Source organism: Mesocricetus auratus, unplaced genomic scaffold (genome assembly GCF_017639785.1).
Source record: "Mesocricetus auratus isolate SY011 unplaced genomic scaffold, BCM_Maur_2.0 Super-Scaffold_2245, whole genome shotgun sequence".
NCBI classification, from domain to species: Eukaryota; Metazoa; Chordata; class Mammalia; order Rodentia; family Cricetidae; genus Mesocricetus; species Mesocricetus auratus.
This window is the reverse complement of record NW_024429180.1, coordinates 23,041,774-23,061,590: the sequence shown is the minus strand read 5'-3', so window position 1 is coordinate 23,061,590 and position 19,817 is coordinate 23,041,774. Positions and strand designations below refer to the sequence as shown.

The following is a 19,817-nucleotide window of genomic DNA, read 5'->3' as shown; positions in this document are numbered from 1 at the left end:
TCTTCAAAGAATTATCAAATGTGCCTGAAATAATTTCACACCATTTCTGGGGCATTCTGTTCAATACCTTTGCATTGCCCTCCCCCAAGTCAATAAATATTCAAGGTAAGATGACGAGAAGGGAGGTCATCTAAAGATTAATACATTTTATTTATTAATTTGCTAATTTTATAATAGTTGCAATTCATTAGTAAGTAATAAATAGATTAATTAACTAGAATTTTTCCTGAGAAGCTGGAGGTGACACCTAAGCATAACCTGAGTTAAATAAGTCATGTTTTAAAAGGGAACCACTGTTTTCAAAGGTGAGTTGGTTATTCTTGGGGAGTTGAGCTAGGGAAAAAATGTTGCACAGAATGATGTGGTGAATGTCTGTTTATTCCAGGCTAGTCTGGGATCCACGAGACATTGCTTCTACAAACAAAAGAAAACATCCACAGCAATAAAAACTAACGAATGTTTATAACTTAACTTGTGTACTCACCAAGAAAACTTCTGGTTATTCATTCGGTTTCCCCTGACCCTGGATACTGGGGATGGATGTACCCTGTTGACAGACAAAAGTAAGTCAGTGATTGAGAAAACATAATCTGGACTGCAAATGGAAAGGCAGAAAGTATCTGCTTTATTAATGAACTCTTAGGTTTACTCATTTGTTCTCTCCTGTGAAATTGACCATCTCTTAGTAAATAGATGCAATTAAATTCCTGTGTTTGTAAACCTGAAGCCTTCTTCCTTTATCTCTCCCACGGTAACAAGGCATAATGCGTTAACTGTGATGGTTCCAAATGCAGTACCATGGGTTTCAATGAACAGATGTACTCCTTTAGCAGGAGACACAGGTACTGAAGATGTAATCCTTGCCTGGGGGAAAGAGTGCATAAAATAGCATGGAGGCCATGGTACCTGCCCTCATTGAGCCCTCTCATGTTGGTTCCCATAGAAACTGCACAAAGAGACAGGGAAGTGACCACACTTTCAGTCAGTTTCTAAATGTAGAAGTCAGGACAACAGCAGGGCTTCATCCAAGTGTCCAGGAATGCGGTGTGTGTGAACGGGGCAGGACAGAAGGGCAGACAGTTATGTCCAGGAGACAGGCTTTCTGGAACGTATGCCTAATATCTGAGTAGAGGAAGGAGTGAAACCAAAACTTTAGCCAGGTAATAGAAGTAAATAAGTTGCTTTCTGAGCTTCCTAGGTTGGAGTCGCACAGGGTTTGAGCTTAAAGCTTCCAGCAGCTGCTGGGGGATCTTTGGGAGTTACCTACTGGCCCAGGAAGCAGTATGCCACACCCCAGCTGCCTAGTGCCACACTTCTTGCTTGGGACTGCTTGCCTACGAGTCCTGAGAGCTGGTCATTCTTTTAGCTTGAGTCATCATCCTCACTCTTTACCCTCCTCACATTGCTTTTCTTCACAGGGATGAGGAGAAGGAGAAGGGGAAGGAATCAGGGAAGGACCCAGAAAGGAAACAAAATGATCTTAGTGGTCCTAAGGCCCTGTTAAAACCAGCAGCCCAGGTGAGCCCGGCCCCTCACTGCTACTCAGTGAAAATCACATCAAAACAGACGTGGCAGGCCAGCCTTTTTTGGGGGGGAGGGGAGCCATCGTTCCCAAACCTGAGCTGGATTGATGCGCATTTCCTCCAGCATCTCTGATTAGCATTCCCTCTCTCACAGGCTTCTCAGTGGTGGCTGCAGCTGAGCTGCTCCTCACAGATTTTCCTCTCTGCATGGGGGAGGGGGCGATAATTATGCAGAAAGATGGAGGGAGGCCAGACAACCCCTCTGCTGAACTGCCTCATTCAAGCAAGGCCCACTTCCTGCTGCTCTGCAGCTAGGAGGATCACCTGTTGGTCTTGGCATCTGTCCAAACTGGGGCGTAGCGGAAATGACAGCGTCAGCTAGAAATGAGAGCCAGCTCATGTTGCAGCACCTCAAGATACACACACACACACACACACACACACACACACACACACACACACACACACGCCTACACGTAGGAGACAGGGACCTAAGACTTTTACACAAAAGGGAACAAAACTCATTTCTCCCTGCCATCATGAAAGAGAGTCCTCAAGATGAATATCTGAGTCCAAAATGACTTCCCAGATAACCAGATAAGGTCACTGGCCTGAGGAAAGCTTCGGGAGACTATCAAGAACTGTCCCAGACCCTCACTGGTCCTAAGAGTTAAGTACATTTCCAGAAGTCATCTGCCCCGTGGATTCACTCTCTCTACTACATATGAAGTCCTTTAGATGCTTAACCCCTTTACTGCTGCCCTGCTTAAACCTAAAAGTGCGCATGGGAACTGTCTTCCACACTATGTACTGTAGCAGCTACTATAGCAGCTGGAGTTGAAAGATCACAGTATCTTGTCACCCCCCATTCACACCTCAGGGGAGGGGGACTGGGCTTCATTATTCCATGACTACAAAGCCTTCTAGACCTTGGTGTCTACATGAAAAAATTTCAGTGATCCTAGATGAAATACTCTACATGCATAATTTCCATCATGGTTTAGCAGTCTTAGGGGAAAAAAAAAAAACCAAACACAAGAAAACCTTCTGATTATCTGTATGACCAAATAAGTGTAACATTTCTTAAACTCAAAGTAGAAACTAGGAAATATGTTCTTCCTTTGAAGGTGCTTACTTCATCCAAAAATGCAGACAACTATTACGTGTCAGCTGTCGTTTACCATTTCATTTTTGCAAAAGGACACGCTGAGTTTGGGGGCGTTCGGCTTTGAAACTGTAGCGCCTCTGCTACCAGCCTCTTTCCTCATATAGCAGCCAGACAGGTAGCAGAGTCAAAAACCCAGTAGCATAAACTGCCGTCTAATCTGCATGTTATGCATTATTCATGAGCTCCTGATTTCTGCACCTGCATCTAGGCAGGAAGCTTGCTGGGCTCCTTCATTATTCTCAGAGCCTCACACAGGCTCCATTACTCCTGAGCCACTTTGTTCTGTAACTAAGGGTTTCAAGCCTTAGTACTAACTGCTGGATATGAAAAGAAAGAGACACACCAGGCTGAAGCCAAGGATGATCTTGGTGTTGTGTAACACGGTGGATCTGACAATGTGCTCCACAGAGACTGATTGCTGTGTGGGATATTACTGCTCACACGGGGTGATTTACAGCACATACAAGAGACGGAAGTTATACCACTGAGGGCCTGTACACCAATTGTTCTGTTTATACCCTGACTCATCTGGAACTGCATGCAGGGTGTTTATGATTTCACTCAATTCTGAGCTCTCTTTTGAAACTTTCTTGTTATGTTTGAAACTTTTTGATACCGTAACATAAAAATGACTCTTTCTTCTTTGGGTGCTTCCCAGATCCCGTATCATCATGACTGGTAGAGTTAAGAGCACATGATGAGTCTGTTTTTTTTTTCAGTGTCTCCAGGAAGCTACAGGAATGGCTGCCAGGAAGAGGTGAAAGTAAAGTCTGGGTCCTCGACACAAATTATGAACTACTAGTGAGTTTCTGGAGTGGGGCTCTGTTCTGCGTGCATACCAGGCACTGACGAAAGCTGTGGCAATTTATGATGTCAAGTAGAACTGAGACAAAGCAATGTGGGGCGCAAACTGTATAACCAACTTTTGTGGGGTTAAACCACAGTGCTGCCAGCTAATGACAGTGCCATCTAAGGTAAGTCACACTGACGCGTCCGCTGCGCAGCCTGTGTCCGAGAATGTGCGGAGGGTGTCGGGGATTGACAACACAGAGACTCGTTCAACGGTGTAAAGAAAACTTTAAGCAGGCCCCGAAAAGGCTCAAGGAAACTTCCCAAGAAAGGCCTCCCTCCAGAAAAGCTTCTGCTCTCTCTCTACCCCTGGCTGGTTCTGCTCTGACACCAGAAACTGATTTTGGGTGTGTCAGAAGAGGCAGTTAGTCTTTGGACAAGGTCGAGGTCAGGGCGGTTCCAGTGGGCCAGCCCTGTTCAGGAACTTGTTGCCCTGGGCATTGTATTGTTTTTAGTAAACATGTTTTTAGTAAACATTGTCTTACAGCTGCCTACTCCCAGGCTGATGGGGAAGTGGGTCTCTGCTCAAGGTCTGGTGTTCCTACCACATTACACTATTGGCCCATATGTCAGTTTCCTCATCTATGCAAAGGACATGGTGCAGACATGGGAACCACATTTAGGACAATAATCTGGGGAGTCTGTAAGGTGGTAGAAATAGTCCTACTGTCCAGTCACACCACAGCCACCATAGTGTCAATGACTCTAGAATGCTGGTGTAAAGGAGCATACTATGCGATCAGTGGCATCAACATTTATCACATACAACCATGTGCAGTGCATAGCATCTGGAATCAAAGCTCACTGACTACGTCACTGGTGTATACATTAATTATACTTTTAGTTACTGTGAAGTATATACTCCACTTGTGCTTTAAAAAAGAGCATGTTCTTGTCAGTACTCGTGACTGAATCTGGGACCTTGTACATGCTAGTCAAATACTCTACTACTAAGATACATACCCAGCTCCACTGTGACATACATAACCATGCATCTGGCATCCCATTTACCATGTCTTCTGGCCACACCCTGGCCACAGACATCCACACCATCCCTGTTTTCAAATCTTGTGGTTGATATTCAATCTTCAGATCCCACAGTGTCATAATTTGTCATCCCTCATTCCACAGCTTTCTTGATACAGCAGTGGTGACCATCAGGCTATCAACCCCAACTATAGTGTGTCTGCGGCCTCTTATGTCCTTCTTTCTCTCCTGTTGATGCTCAGTCTATTACTACTTGAAAATGTTTCCAACATGGCTGCCCTCACCATCTTACCCCTACATAATAATCGAATCAGGTAGGCCTTGCTGGGATACCCTCCATCAGTTTGTTACATGTCATTCTTCACAGTGACATTTCCAAAGAGTTATCCACGGGGCATAAAACTTAAGCATAAAAGTGGGCAATTATCCACAGCCTATAAGACTATCTTTCTGAAGTCTCCCCTGCATAGGCATCTTAGATCAACTCAGTATACAATGCTTTTTTCTTTCTTGCTGATCCTTGGTTATATGAATACCATCCAGTGCACAATTCCTCTTGATGGGTAAGTAAAGGGATGCCTACCCTAACCACCCCAGTCACCTTCAGGCCTGGATCAGACAGGGTTTCTCAATCCTACTCTTTCCCTGGGGGGACAGAGGGAAGGAGTCATCTCAAGAGATGGCAGCATGGATAACAAGGCTGCCCTATGCAAGAGAACCTGCTTCCTACTGACAAGACAGGATAAGCTCTACACACCAAGAAAATCTGAAAATGAAACAAAAAACCCAACCAACCAATCAAACAGAACCCACTGAATCTCTGGTTCTCAGGTCCTGTGTCAGAGACACTGCTTCCTATTGAGAAAGTCATAATAAACTACTTCCCAGACCAAGAATATTTTCTGCTAGGGTACCACTCTTCTAGTGTGATTAGATATTTGATAACTCCTAGAAATTACTGCATACATATGCTTGTTATTCCATTGATTTTTCTATTATGTATCAATCCATACATTCATCTACAAACTATGCAAATGGTACAGGAGCCCTTTTGAAAACTCATTTTTACTGCTTTGTTGAGGACTTAGAAATAATTCCATGGTTATTATTAATTATCAGCATGTTCTTATGCAAAACATACAAAGGATAATTTAGAAATGATCACTGGTTTATTCTTACGCTCACAGCATTGGGAGCAAGTCACATGAGTATTCAGGTTAGTCCAGATGTTATTCTAATAGACCACACCTGGGTAAATAAAGAGGAGGGAATCATCAAATGAAAGAGGCCCTTTTTATTCTTAGCATTTTCAATAATATCTGTGGTTAGATGACCATCAGAAATACCATATTCTGAAGGCTATGAGTGATCCTAGAAGAAGGAATTTCATGAGTAGGTATTAGCCCTTGGTTTGTATTGTCACACCACTAAACAAAACCCAAAATGCTACATACAAACGCATATGCATATGTGTGTGCATGTTTTTCAAGTTATTATTCAGAACAGTTTATTTCATCATGACACTGCCATCCATATATATGTTATCATTGTGTGTGTGTATATATATATATACATATATATATGTTCCCTTTAGTACTTCCTTTGACATCCTCTTTTACGAAAGCACATAGGTATTTTTAGAGGTGCAGGGTCAACTTAATCACCATATGGAATTAATTGAGATCATTGTTTTCCATGTTTACTATAACACTCATTCCAATACCATAGATACTTAGAAAGGTAATGGTAAATTGTGTTTAAAAAGTATAGCCTGGGCTGGAGAGATGGATATTTACTGAAAGGAACTGGCACATAAAGCATGGGGTCTTGAATTCAGATGCTCAGAACCCCAGTAAAACTTGGGTGTGGCTGCATGCTAATGGGATCTCAGTACTGAAGGGCAGAGATGGGTGGATCCCAGCCACAGCTAAGTCTACGGACTTCATATTCAGTGAGAGAGTTTGTCTCAAAATAAGGTGAAGAGTGAGAGGGGAACACATCTGATATTGAACTCTGACCTCTACATACACACTTAAACATGTGATGTGTATCTACAAACACACAGCATCCCACACGCACACAACACAACAAAAAGAAATACAGCTATTGAAAGGAACAAAGACGTTCATTTCTGCTGCATATTTACAGAGGTTACAAGTCTCATGAGAGAACATTAGGCATATCGTTTCAAGGCATCAATGTACCCTAAGCCCATCCCTCACTACCTCGCCTGCACACACTGTGGCAGTTTCCACATCTTCTTTGTCATGTGTGGTTGGTGCCTGCTTCTCAGAGGCAAACCGCAATGTGTTCCTAGTTCTCACACCATGGGGTACCCTGGGGATGTTGAGTAATGGGTCCGTTTTGATGCATAGCTAATTCAAACTGGCTATCTCTCCAACTCCACACTAACACTTCAACAAGGCAAATCTCTCTTTGTTCATCATATCTCTGCTACCTGGCACCAAGGAGACACTCGACAAAAAGTGCTTGTATGGGGAGCCCTACTTTCCTACTGAACTCTAACTTCTAGAATGTAAGAAACAAAGGCTGTATTTGTATAAGCCACCACTGCACCATTGGGACTTGGCACACAGACTTACCAAACATCTGTCTTCATATCTAGAACATTAGTAAATAAGTAATGAGTTCCGTCCAGTAGACTTTGCTTAATGGCTGCCACAAGGGGTCGCTAGCAGAGAAAAGCAAGCAGCTACCAAGGGGATGAAGGTACAGGGATTAGGAGGAGTTCCAAATTCACAGGAGTAAAGTGAGAATTAATTCCAAGGTTGCACAGAGGAAGAGGAAACAGTGGATGGAAATTTCCAGAGACAGAATGGTGCATTGGCGGGAGAACACTGAGAGAAGAGATGCTAAGTGAGTCAACTCAAAAGAAAGTGAATTGAAGTTGTGAGGTGAATAATTTGGTCTTGTCAAAGTGGCGGTTTAAAAAAACATGTGATGGAGAGGAACCAGAATGTGTATATGGCATTGGAATATAGACCCTCCAATAAATGTCTGAAGAGTTAGTAGCTAGGGCAGGGAGCTGTGGGGATAATATCAACAATTCTTCTATTATTCAGAGCTATGCATAGATTCTTTATCTCTCTTATTTGCCCATCATGTACTGCATGCCTCTTATTTATACTTAAATGAAAATATCAATCAAGTGATTCCTATACTAGGCAGTGTTTTAGACCAATGCATGTTCTGTAGATGCCCATGTGCTATGACAATGCGTTGGATATAGGAGGTGATCTTGATTTTGACAAGAATCCTGGCTTTAGGTTGGCCATCCACGAAGTGAGTGCACAGAGACAAAGGCCCACACAATGCTCTGTGCTGAGCAGTGACAGGGACAGTTAAACCACAAAGGGGACATATGAATAAAGCTATGGAGTAGATAGAAATGTCCTAACTTGATAGATGAGGGAAAGTTTAAAGGACACATTTTGCAGCTAAGGAAAAGGAAAAAGGGGATTCCTTCTAGAGACATTGAAATGCACCAAAGAGTAGAAACACAGACAAACCAAACAGTGAACTGGTGGAGAGAGCTACAGGAAGGGCACTGGCAAACCGAGACGGGCAGGAGATTAGGGGTCTCATGTAGTATGCTGCATACTTGACTTAAAAGAATTAAAGGACAGCTACCAAACGATTTTGTGATTAGACATAGTACAATCAGGCTCATAAACTAGAAAAATCATCTTGGCAGTGGTACAGGGAATGGCCTGAGGGGAATATGTGACTCCTGAAGACCATTTGGAAGCTAAAGTAATAATATCTCAGCTGGCACAGGGAAATGGTGGCGGGTAGAGGGAGGGGGAGGAGGATGGATGTTTAAAATTAGAATTAACAACAGGTGTGCTGGTTCACACCTGTGATCACAGTTCATGGCAGTGGAGGCTGAAGGATTGCAAATGGGTTTTCGATGAGCTATAGAGTGAGTTTAAGAATTAACTTGAACTATGTAGGGAGATGTGTCTTGAAAATGCAAAACATGAGGATGTGCCTGGCCAGCATATGCAGGACTCTGAGTTAGGCCCTCAACACAACACACACACACACACACACACACACACACACACACACACACACACTTAAAAACAAACAAGTAAACATAACTCTCTTTCTCCTTCTCTCTTTCTCACTTACAATCAACAAAATGAATAAAGAAGAAAGAGAAGTCAGGTTAACTATGGGGTTTCTCTGTATTGTTTTGGAGGCTGTCGGTCCAGCCTGGCCTCGAACTCACAGAGATCCGCCTGCCTCTATCTCCCGAGTGCTGGGATTAAAGGCGTGCGCCACCACCACCCGGCTTGGGGGGGTAATTTTAGATTATGCCTATAGAGTAACTCAAAAGACATTAGGAACTGCCTGCCCTTCATCCAGGTCACACAGTTCTCAAATTCCTGCCCTGACCTGAGACACACAGATAATTCCTTCAGTTTTCTGCTTGGCTTTGCATGTGCATAATGTCTGACATTATTTTTCAGTGTTCTGTATATGGTGCAATAAGATTCCAGGCTTTTATTCTATGAGCTGATATACTTTGATTTAGCCATTAGTGCAGAGTGCGTTGGAGAAAGTTTGTGAATTGGCAGACACTCTATCTGGTAGTTATTTCATTACCCACTGGAACTGCCTTTTCTGGCTGTGTGTGTGTGGAGGTTTGTGGCTTAAGAGGAGTAGGTAGTGGGGAGCTATTCCAGATGTGTTTTCTGTCTGGCTGCAATAACTCTGAGGCCTCATTTGGCCTTAAAGAAGTAAAACAAAGTAGATAATTCGGGTATTTTGTCAGTCCAAATTGCAACTTATTCAAATTCAGCATTTTTCAGTAAGGTGTTAAAGTAATATTTTTTTCCTTCACGTAGGACATAATTTTATATCATTTTGTTCACAGATATGATAGAAATGGTATAAACTGGATTCTAAAGATAAATAATCTCCACTGGGTTAAAATACAGTTTACATTTTCCTTCCAACAAAATCTCAAAGACTAGAAATCCCCAATATGGCAATCAAATGTAATCATTCTCTTTATTTACATGCTTACAAAAGGGGTTTTGCCTGTGCGTATGCTGTGCATGTTTAAATGTATAGAAATCTGATTCCTGGCTTGTTTTTATTTAAGTGAATTTAAAACAAGACAAAAGGCAAAATATTGAGGAGTTGGCTTCAGTGCTGAGTTACAGAACACCTCAAGCTTTAAGAGCTTCTGTGGCAGTCTTGTCCTTGTTAATATGGGCAACCAGGCTGCCCTGAATTACTTCAAGGTAAAGCTGATTGCACCATAGGAACACAGAAAATACACAGAGACACCTTAGTTTCATAGCTTGGTATCTGAAGTTGGGAGATGCCAATATTTTATTCACTCCAAGCCCCAGTTTTAATGTGTATGTGGAAACTGACCAGGAATATATGAAGAACCACAGGGCAGTCTATTAACAGGATGGAGCAAGCCCCAGAGAACTCCACACACGCCTCTAAAATGTGGCAGGACGTTAGCCACTGACCCACATGACAAATCCCAGACAAATTTACCACTCCCAGTCCTGCTGGACTTCCCAGCCATATGTATTCTCCCTACTCTGCTTGGTGAAGCTTAGTCCGAAGACAATGCATCTATCTTCAAGAAAAACATCCTGGATTTTATTTTACTAACTAAATGATGAACACGGAGTTATTAATGATTAATACTTTGTACGGGTCAATACATACTTGTTCTGATTGCTGATGAAGCACACTATCACTTATATAATTAAAAGAAAGATAAACAGGATAGAATAGATTAAAAGAGATGAGACACAGCTTTGTTCAATACACCCCCAGCCAGATTATGTAATACTAATTTGTTTAATACAAGTCTTGACCTTAAAAATGACAACAGTTCGTCTCTGTGAATACATGATAACAGTTTTAGAAACGCAAACAATAATAACGTTCAGAATATGTGGTCTTCTCAGTAGTTGTTTCCAGGTAGTAGATAACCCAAGAGTCAAAAAATAGTGGAATGATGGCTAGAGATAAGAGGATTAATAACTAAACCAGTTTCTTATAGGGTTAGGTTGTAACTCCATCGGGGTTCAAGTAACTGAACAAGAGGGAGTGAAAAACAGATGAGCAATAGTGAAAGTAAAGTCTGGTTACTTTGGAAGGTCAGGAGACACTTAAGCTGATGGCGTGAGCTTAGAGCTGGGTATCATAGCATGCTGCTCTGATTGGTTATGGGCAGACCAATCAGATGAATGAATCAAGAGCCAAAGAGAAGGAAGAGGGATGAGGAACACAAGACCACCTTAGAAAGAAGTCACTGTGAAGGTGCAGCCCAGCAGTGGGAATGGCTTTGATGACAACAGGAGAGGACTTTGGGGTATTCTCTCCAGGATGTACAGGCCACTGGAAGAGTCTGTATTAGGAGGCAAAGAGACAGTAACAAATGCTGTACAGGAGAAGAGGCAGACAAACTGGGGCCATAACCCCACATAGTCTGTCTAATAGTAGAGGGGTCAAGAAAGCTTTGGTTCCGGTGAGATGTCTCTGAATGCACAGTGGCCAAAAATTAGCTCAAGCTCAAACATGAACTGAACACAAGGTGTCTCCGGCAGCCTTCATTTTCACTGCATCATGGGACTTCCCTACAGTCTTGATTGTGAACATATAACATGCAATTTGCACACTGCATGTCATCATGCCAGATCACACAGGTGAGAACTACCCAATGCACCCAGCCTCAGAGTCCACATAGACTGCTCTCTGTTATGACATGTAGTGTTTTCACTACAAAATATTCTTGTGTTATAGGAACAATGAGTTGATTATGACAAAGATTTTTAAACATTTTCCTAGTGTCATTCATCGGATGTAAATCTCAACTTGGTATTTTCACTGTGTTAGAATTTTTCACATAAAAAATTACCATTTGAATCACTGGCTTGAGTTTTACATTCATTCAAGTGAATTTTGGTTTTGGAATCAGGACAGAATTTCTAGAATTTCTGAAATGGCCCCAAGCATGCTTGTGACATTTTGAGTTCCATATTTATGTGAAGTAGTGTTCTCAGCACTGATGATAATAAGATCAAAACACGGATCAACTCTGAAAAATGTGAAAGATGCTCTACACTCTGCAGTGTCAATTATTTGCCTGAGATTTAATTCTTTATGAAAAAATGAACATGGGCGTCTCTCTTAGCTTCAGCTTTCAACTGGATGCAGCCCAGGGTTATCAGAGTGATTCTCATTTGTGGGGGTTGTCTGGAGCAGTCCAGTCGGTGGCCATATCTATGGCAGCATTTTCTTGATTGTTGAGTGATATGTGATATGGGCAAGGCAACCTCTGGGCAGCGGTCTTGACTTTTATAAAAAAGTAGCTGAACCTCAATCTATTGGGAGACTACAGCATTATAGCTCTGCTGTAGTTCCTGCCCTGGTTGACTGTAACCTAATGGATGCTGCTTTTGGTTGTGTTCATCATAGCAACAGGAAGCAAACTAGGGCATCTCTTACATTAGTATGAAAGTGTAATTTGGTCTTTAAGAAATAGTAAAGATGTATGTGCAACAAATAATTGTTTAAAAATAAACTATAATCTAGTAATTTTTAAATGTGTGTATCTATTTTAAATATTTCAATATTAAGAGGAGTCAATTTTTCTTAGGTGAAAAGGGGTGATGAAAAAGTTTAAGAAACTGTTCGGGGGCTGGAGAGATGACTTAGTGGTTAAGAGTGTTTACTGCCCTTACAGATGAGAGTTCAGTTCCCAGCATCCACATGGACTGCTTACTTCTTTTTTTTTATTTTTTTTATTTTTTTTATTCTTTTTTTTTTTAATTTAGATAAGAAACAAGGTTGCTTCACAAGTCAGTTCCAGGTCCCTCTCCCTTTCCCTCCCCTCCTCCCGTGCCCTCCTCCCATCCCCCCCCCCCGTTATCCTCTCGTTTCCCCAGGGAGGGTGAAGCCCTCCATGGGGGTGTCCATAGTCTGTCATTTCATATAGGGCAGGGCCTAGACCTTTCCCCAAGAGTTCAGGGTGAGAGTGCACCTCACATTGTTCTATGGGAGTCCAAAGTCCGTGTGTATACTTGGGATGGGTACTGATCTGCTGCCCAAGGCTCAATAGATTACCTAGGCCTCCTCACTGACACCCAGATTCAGGGGGTCTTGATCAGTCCCATGCTGGATTCCCAGGCTGATGCCTGGGATTCAAGAGTTAACCTTTCTCAGGTCAGCTGTTTCTGGGGGTTAAACCAGCCCAGTCTTAATCCCTTTGATCATCAGTCCTCCCTCTCTGTTACTGGCTTTCTTGAGTTCAGCTCAGTACTTAACCAGCCTAACCCCAGCTGCAGAGAATCTTTCTAACTCCACAAACACACCCACACCCATGTACACAAACACACACACTCACATATGTAAAAATAAAACTTTCATTTATAAAAGAAGTTCTTCTAGGATCTGTGACCTACTTAGTCCTGGTTCTTTATCAACAATGTGTTCTATCTCATAAAGTAGGCCTTAAATCCAATATAAAGCAGTTGGATGCTCCAGTAACATTGGTGTCACTATAACACCAGCATGTTTTGCAGGCAAGTCACTCATAGGTAGCAGGGCGAGACTGATCATTGATATCATCTGGCAGAATAAATAGCAACTTTCAGTATCATGAATGATAGTCAGTAGGGGTGATGCTTCTTGTTAAGCACTAGCTTGATTTTTCCATACTCAGTGATACAAGTATGTAGTGTTTGCAGCAATAGGGCCTTATGGTCAGCATGTGGAGGGCAGCCAACACCATCGACAATATCCTTTTATGTTTATGTGTCAGGGGTAGTCTATGGGACCTTTTTGGCAAATAACCCAATAGAATATATCCCATTTCTGATGTGTGAGGTTTTATTTGCTAGCATGTGATGTATAGTTGGGGCATTGTCTACCCAATTACATGGCAATTCCATTTACTTTTTTTTAAACTAATTTAGGAAGCTTCTAGAATAGTAAGATTTCATTTTGCTTCTCCAAAGGATTTTAAAGTTCATTGTACCTCCCCATATTCTCTCCTCAATTAATCGTCCTATTCTCTTATCTTACTTATCACTTTATAACACTATGTTCTTGTAGGGAGAGACTAACCTGTGGCTTTAGCCACATCCCAATAGGCATGGCTACAGGAAAGTGAGGGAGAGGGGAATAAATATAGAGAGCCACCTGGAACTCTCTCTCCTTGGATGCTGGCCACATTTTGGAGCGCTTCCCAGCTTCCCAGTTTCTCATGTAAGTTACTTCTCTCTATCTGAATAAATAATCTACTACCTGTGAGAATTATTCATATGAAACCATTATCAACAATTATCAAGATTTTAATTTTAAAGCATGGAAAATTAAACTGTCTATTAAACTTCTGTACAGTGTTTTTGTTGACACTATTCTCTCTAAAACACCAATTTTAGAAAATGCATACAGATGAATAATCATAAAATGCAATTAAGCAATATTTAGATCTACCAATCTTGATAGTCTCTTTTAAGCAATGGAGACAAAGTGAATTTACAAAATATGATTAATTTGTTTAAATGTGTAGTCTTTGATTAAATACAGATGGCTTGCAAAATAGACTAGTACTGGAAATTACCCATTAACAAATTCTTATTGACTAGCTTTTTTGCTTTAGACGAAAAGAAACAAGATCCCTCAGAGAGTCGCTGAAATACATACAGCAATGGAAAAATAAGAAGAGCAACTTAGACTTGAACTGACTAAAACTGAAATTGAACTCTCTCTCTCTCTCTCTCTCTCTCTCTATCTCTCACACACACATACACACACACACACACACACACACGCACGATAAACAATAACACTTTTAAGCCACAAGGATAAAATTTTACATTGATAAATTCTAAAAGCTAAAACAGATACATTATAATTAAAAAACAATGCTAAAATAAAAAAGAATCAGTTGGTACTTTGTGTCTTGTATTCCTATTCTGGAAAATTAAGAATGTAAATACTAAGACTCAGATAATTATACAAGTAAAAAAATTATAACTTGGTGTTCAAAAATAGTGACCTAAGCATTTCTTACTTTCTACTGTTTTCCAGGTCCAGAACTAGGTATTTGGGTTTCATAGATACCTAAGATATTATCCCTGCATGAAGAACTTTCAAGATAGAGAATCCAAATGTCAGGAAATTTCAGAGAAGAGCTAGAAGGTACTTCAATTAGAGTAGACTCTAAAATGAATACAACAAACAGTGCTTAGAAGGCAGAGGCAGGAGGACAGAAAGCTAGCCTGTATTATACTGCGAGTTCTAGGCCATCTAGTCACATGGAAGGACCCTGTTTCAGAAAACAAACAAACCAAACAACAACAGAAAAAACCAACTGGACCAGACAGTCTCATTTCAAACCCAGGTTCTTCTACTTCATGGGCTATGAAATCTACACAGGTATGTTTCAGCGTTCCTGCTTTACAATGGGAAATTACTCCCTTATTAAGAATAAGGCTTAGAGTGCTGTGGTAGACAAGTCCTAGTTTGACAGTCTTGTCTTCACCTGTCAGAGTTTCCATGTTGTAGTGGTACCTTCTGGTGATTGTTATCCTATGACTCTGCACCTGGATTTCCAATGAGCCAAGAGTAGTAACAGGCAAGACAAGTTATATCTCTGTATCCTGTCATTGAGTGGGATAACCACAAAGAGGCTCCAATGAAGACTGTTTCAATACAGCCAGATCCTAAAATATACATAACAGGGAAATTCACTAGGAAATGTTTTCATGCTTTTTTTTAGTAAAATTAACCAAAATGTGTTGCAACACACTGCTAAATAACTAGCAAAGCAAACTTAAACCATGGCTGCTATCCCTCTTAGCATTCTGCAGAAATACTAGACTATAGCTATAACTGTCTGCTGATTGGAGAAAGGACCTTGAGGTTGCACAGTGACTTCAGTCTTAAGGCTGAACACTTTCCCATTTGATGCTGATTATGTATCCAGTGAGCAAGTGGCAAGGGAGTTGAGGACGTTTATTAACTTTCTGTCAGAAGCTTTAATTTGTTGTCTTCTAATCAGAGCTTGTGTTGGCAAAAGCATCATCAGTTTGTCCCTGGAAAAACAAGAGGGTCAGTCAGACTGATTTACTATGCTCTGACTGAGGAGCTGAAGAGCAGAGGCCTTGGAATCCTCTGCAGCTCACATATGAATCATTACACAAGCCCCCTCCCCTTCTTGAAAGGTGACACCACGCCGAGCATATCTTGGACGTATTAGAGTCTAGCTTCTTTAAGTAACAGCATAATCACCTCAAGGGTTGAGTGGCAAAATAATTGTCTTTTCCTAATATTAATTACTGTGGAATATCAGCTTTGTTTCATGAAGATCTGTGTGACTATTCCTTGCACTAAGCCACAGACGTCATGCAATCTGGAAACAGAGTTGTACACTATTATATGAAACAATAGTGCCAACATCTTAACGTTTTTATGACTTGAATGTGTTGTTTTGTCATCTGGACACAGGTCCACCATAGGCATGTCCTCATTCCTGCCTACCTTGTTCAGTTTCTCTGGGTACATTTCTGCTAATTCTAAGTCATGCAATAGGCCTACGGAATGCTGCTTACTGTATTGAATGCCTCACTAACAGTCTTTTTAGATGTCATCTACATGTTTACTTCTGACAAGAAGTATCTGATTCAAGTATTCACTGTTATTAAGTTTCTTTTCTTGGCCTTCAGAAACATGAAGAATAGAACATCACATTAAAAACACAGAACAAAACAATGACAGCAAATATCTTCCATAGCCATAACCTAAGTTGCTTTCACTTCTAAACTTTGGAAGTGGTCTACATGACTCCAGTTTTTAACCTCTCCCCTTATCTGCTTCTCTCTCCCTATGTCTCTCCCCTTTCCTCCCAACCCCTGTGTTAAATCTCATCACATGATACCTGCTTTAGTACTGATTTTAATTCAATATAAACCTATCTCAGTAAACTAGCTTTCTGAATTCACCACTCAGAGCTGAAACCCACACTTCTTGGGGCCCATGTCTCTGCTGTTCCATTCTTTTCGCCTGTTTTCCAGCATGAAAGATGCCAACTCCCACTTTAGTTCCCATTTTTTAAAAATGTTTATTCTACACCATCATTTTTTGTGGTATATCATGTTGTTCTCTCCCAAGCTCACATCTTTGGCTCAATTCTTGTACCAATTATAATTTTTCACTTCCAGCCTCTTACCCAGTTGGATATCTCACTCTCTGTTCAAACTTAGCATATCTGATAGCGAAATTTATCCCAAATCTGCTTCCAATCATCTACCTACATTTCTCTTGGTAAAATATTATCCAAGTTACTAGATTTTAGTCATATAACTACTGTTGATTCTCTTATTTGGCACTTGCCAAATCACTCTGGAATATTTCCATCCTCCCATAATTCCCCACTGCTATCCCACTCCTGCTGAGTGAAGAGGTTATCATCTCACAAGACTACCATCTACTGGGACTCGTCTACCTCCTTCTACTCAGTCCATCTGACTGCTAAGAAGGGAGCCACCAGCTGATACTGAAAGTTGGCTTGCTCACTATCTATCCCATGCTGGCTCCATTGTTTTCTGACTCCAAAAGTTCAGGAAACAAAACCTTACATCCCCAGAGACTGTGCTAACTAACCTTGTACCTGTGTGTGAGCAAGCTGCCATCAAGCTAAACCATGCAAAGTATGTGGCATGTGACATACAGGGCATGTGCAAAAAGAAGGCTTTCCAGCAAGAGAGACAGCAGAGACTAACCCTACTGGGGCAGCTTGGAAGAGATGCTGGTGTCAATTTCTACCCAGAATTTCGACTGCTGGGCAGGGAAAGCAAAAGACATTTTGCCAGACTTGTGATCTGACTTCTCTGGTTGGCATACTAATATTTCATAACTTGCTTCATCTCTGCCACAAACACATCCTTCACTACTTCGGGGAAGAAGGAGCCTTTCTCACTCATCTCTTCTAAATACATAGGGAACAGTGCACTGTCAGAGAGTGCATTTTCACTTGGAGTTTTATGTTCTGGATCATTTATTCACACACATGAATCCCCACCAACACCACCACACACCACACCACCACCACCATCAAATTTCCATTTTTGAAGATTCTAAACTTTAATATCCACTGTAACAATGACAAGTATATACTAACTTATACAGCGCCTAATATTTACCTAAACATTGAATCAGGCACTCCTCCTATCTCATTCCTAAAGCAACCATATGGCTTCATTGAAAATAACCAAATATATAGATGATGGCATAGATGTGAGAAACAATATAGCTTATCCAAGGCCAAGTGGCGGGTAAGAGAAACAAGGTTCATTGTCAGAGCAAATGTGGATACTCGTCTCAGGGTTTTCATTGCTGTGATGAAACACCATGACAAAAGGAACTTGTGGAGGAAAGGGTTTGATTGACGTACACTTCCATATCTCAGTCCATCATCAAAGGAAGTCAGGACAGGAACTCAAACAGAACCGGAACCTGGAAGCTGGAGCTGGTGCAGAAGCCATGGAGGGCTGCTGCTTACTGTTTTACTCCTCTTGGCTTGCTCAGCCTGCTTCCATTCTCTTTTTCTTTTCTTTTCTTTTTTCTTTTTTCTTTTTTTTTTTTGAGACAGGGTTTCTCTGTATTGTTTTGGAAGCTGTTCTGGAACTCGCTCTGTAGACCAGACTGGCCTCGAACTCACAGAGATCCACCTGCCTCTGCCTCCCAAGTGCTGGGATTAAAGGCATACACCACCAATGCCTGGCTTTTTTTTTTACTATGTGGAAAAACATGTATTTATTATTATAAAACACAATGGCTGTTCAGTCCATTTAGACTATATGAAAAGTTGGCAATTTATTCAGTTTGTCATAAATATTTTTAATAATTTGTTTAATTTAAATTAAAACCAAGCTTGCTTTACATGTCAATCCCAGTTGCCTCTCCCTCCCTTCCTCCCCAGCCCCCCAATAGGCCCTCCCAGCCCCCCCTACCCAATCACTACTCTGATCCCTAGGGAGGGTGAGGCCCTCCATGGAGAATCTCCAGAGTCTGTCATTTCATTCAGGGAAGGGCCTAGGCTATCCCCCAAGAGTCCATCAGCCTGCTTTCTTAGAGAACCCATGACCATCAGCCCAGGGATGGCACCACCCACAATGGACTGACACCTGCCACATCAATAACTAATTAAGAAAGTGCTCCACAGGCTCTCTGGAGACTGATCTTATGGAGACACATCTTTTCAGATGTATCAAGTGGACACAACACAATACTCAACTGTATTCATACTATGGTAAATCATAGTCCTTTCACAAAAATTGGTGATGGACAGAGAGACAGACACTTTACCCAACTACTAATTAAGTACCCAGCACATTAACTTTTACTGTTCCTTTCTGGAGACCTTATTAATTACCAGTTCTCTCCTAAATATCTTATAGCATTGTTTTACTTAATCTACTCAAGTACTGCTGATTTAAATTCTTCTTAGTTAACAGATGGAAAGCAGGCAAAGAAGCATTGGCTTAGACAAACTGGGCAACTCCTCATGGTCAGAGTAAGTTCATGACAGGTTGGAGATTTCTTTACACATGTTTGTGTGTACGTATTCATGAATGTATGAATTTTTGAAGACAAGGTCTCCTGCTGCAACCTCAGCTAGTGTTGAACTCAACTATGTAGTCCAGAATGATTTCAAACACACAGAAATCCCCCTGTCTCAAGATGCCAAGGGCTGGGATGTCAACTTGAGCCAATGTGCCCAGATAGCTCTGGAATTTATATATATGCACACAGTTCTAAAACATGTGCACTGAGCACTTCCATTCCCAAATACACAATGCATGAAACTTGTCATGGGAGACTTTAAAAAATTATATTTCAGGGAAAAAGAAGAAAAGAATAAATGAATTTTAAAAATAATCATCACAGAACCTTTCATTATGGGACCAAAACCAATATAGCTTCTATGGCCACTTAAAAATTTGTAGCCCTATTGATGTAGAAATACCTAGTGATTTTAAATCCAAAAGGAAAAAGAAGAAACAGACAGAGAAAGGCTGAGCAGAAGACCCTCAAAACCATCTCAATTAGAGAGAGATGGCTACTGACATCTCATCCCTCCTCCTACATGTCTGCACATATTTTATTTAATGAAATATCTAAGTAACTCTCTTATTTAACAAAATAGCTCAGTACTTTCTTAGATCTCCTTCTATAAAATCTCTTGTTTAGTTCTTTCCCTATTTACCTGACTTGTAATC

At 41.1% G+C, this 19,817-nt stretch overlaps 1 protein-coding gene across 5 annotated transcripts in view; it reads right to left on the bottom strand.

Moving 5' to 3' along the window:
• Window positions 1-19,817, bottom strand: part of Klf12 (Kruppel like factor 12) — a 402,663-nt gene that overhangs the window by 79,125 nt on the left and 303,721 nt on the right. For all 5 annotated transcript variants that reach the window (XM_040752477.1, XM_040752575.1, XM_040752624.1 and 2 more), the window contains one exon: window positions 485-547. In XM_040752477.1, coding sequence (XP_040608411.1) covers window positions 485-547 — 63 coding nt within the window. The remainder of the gene's footprint in view (window positions 1-484; window positions 548-19,817) is intronic.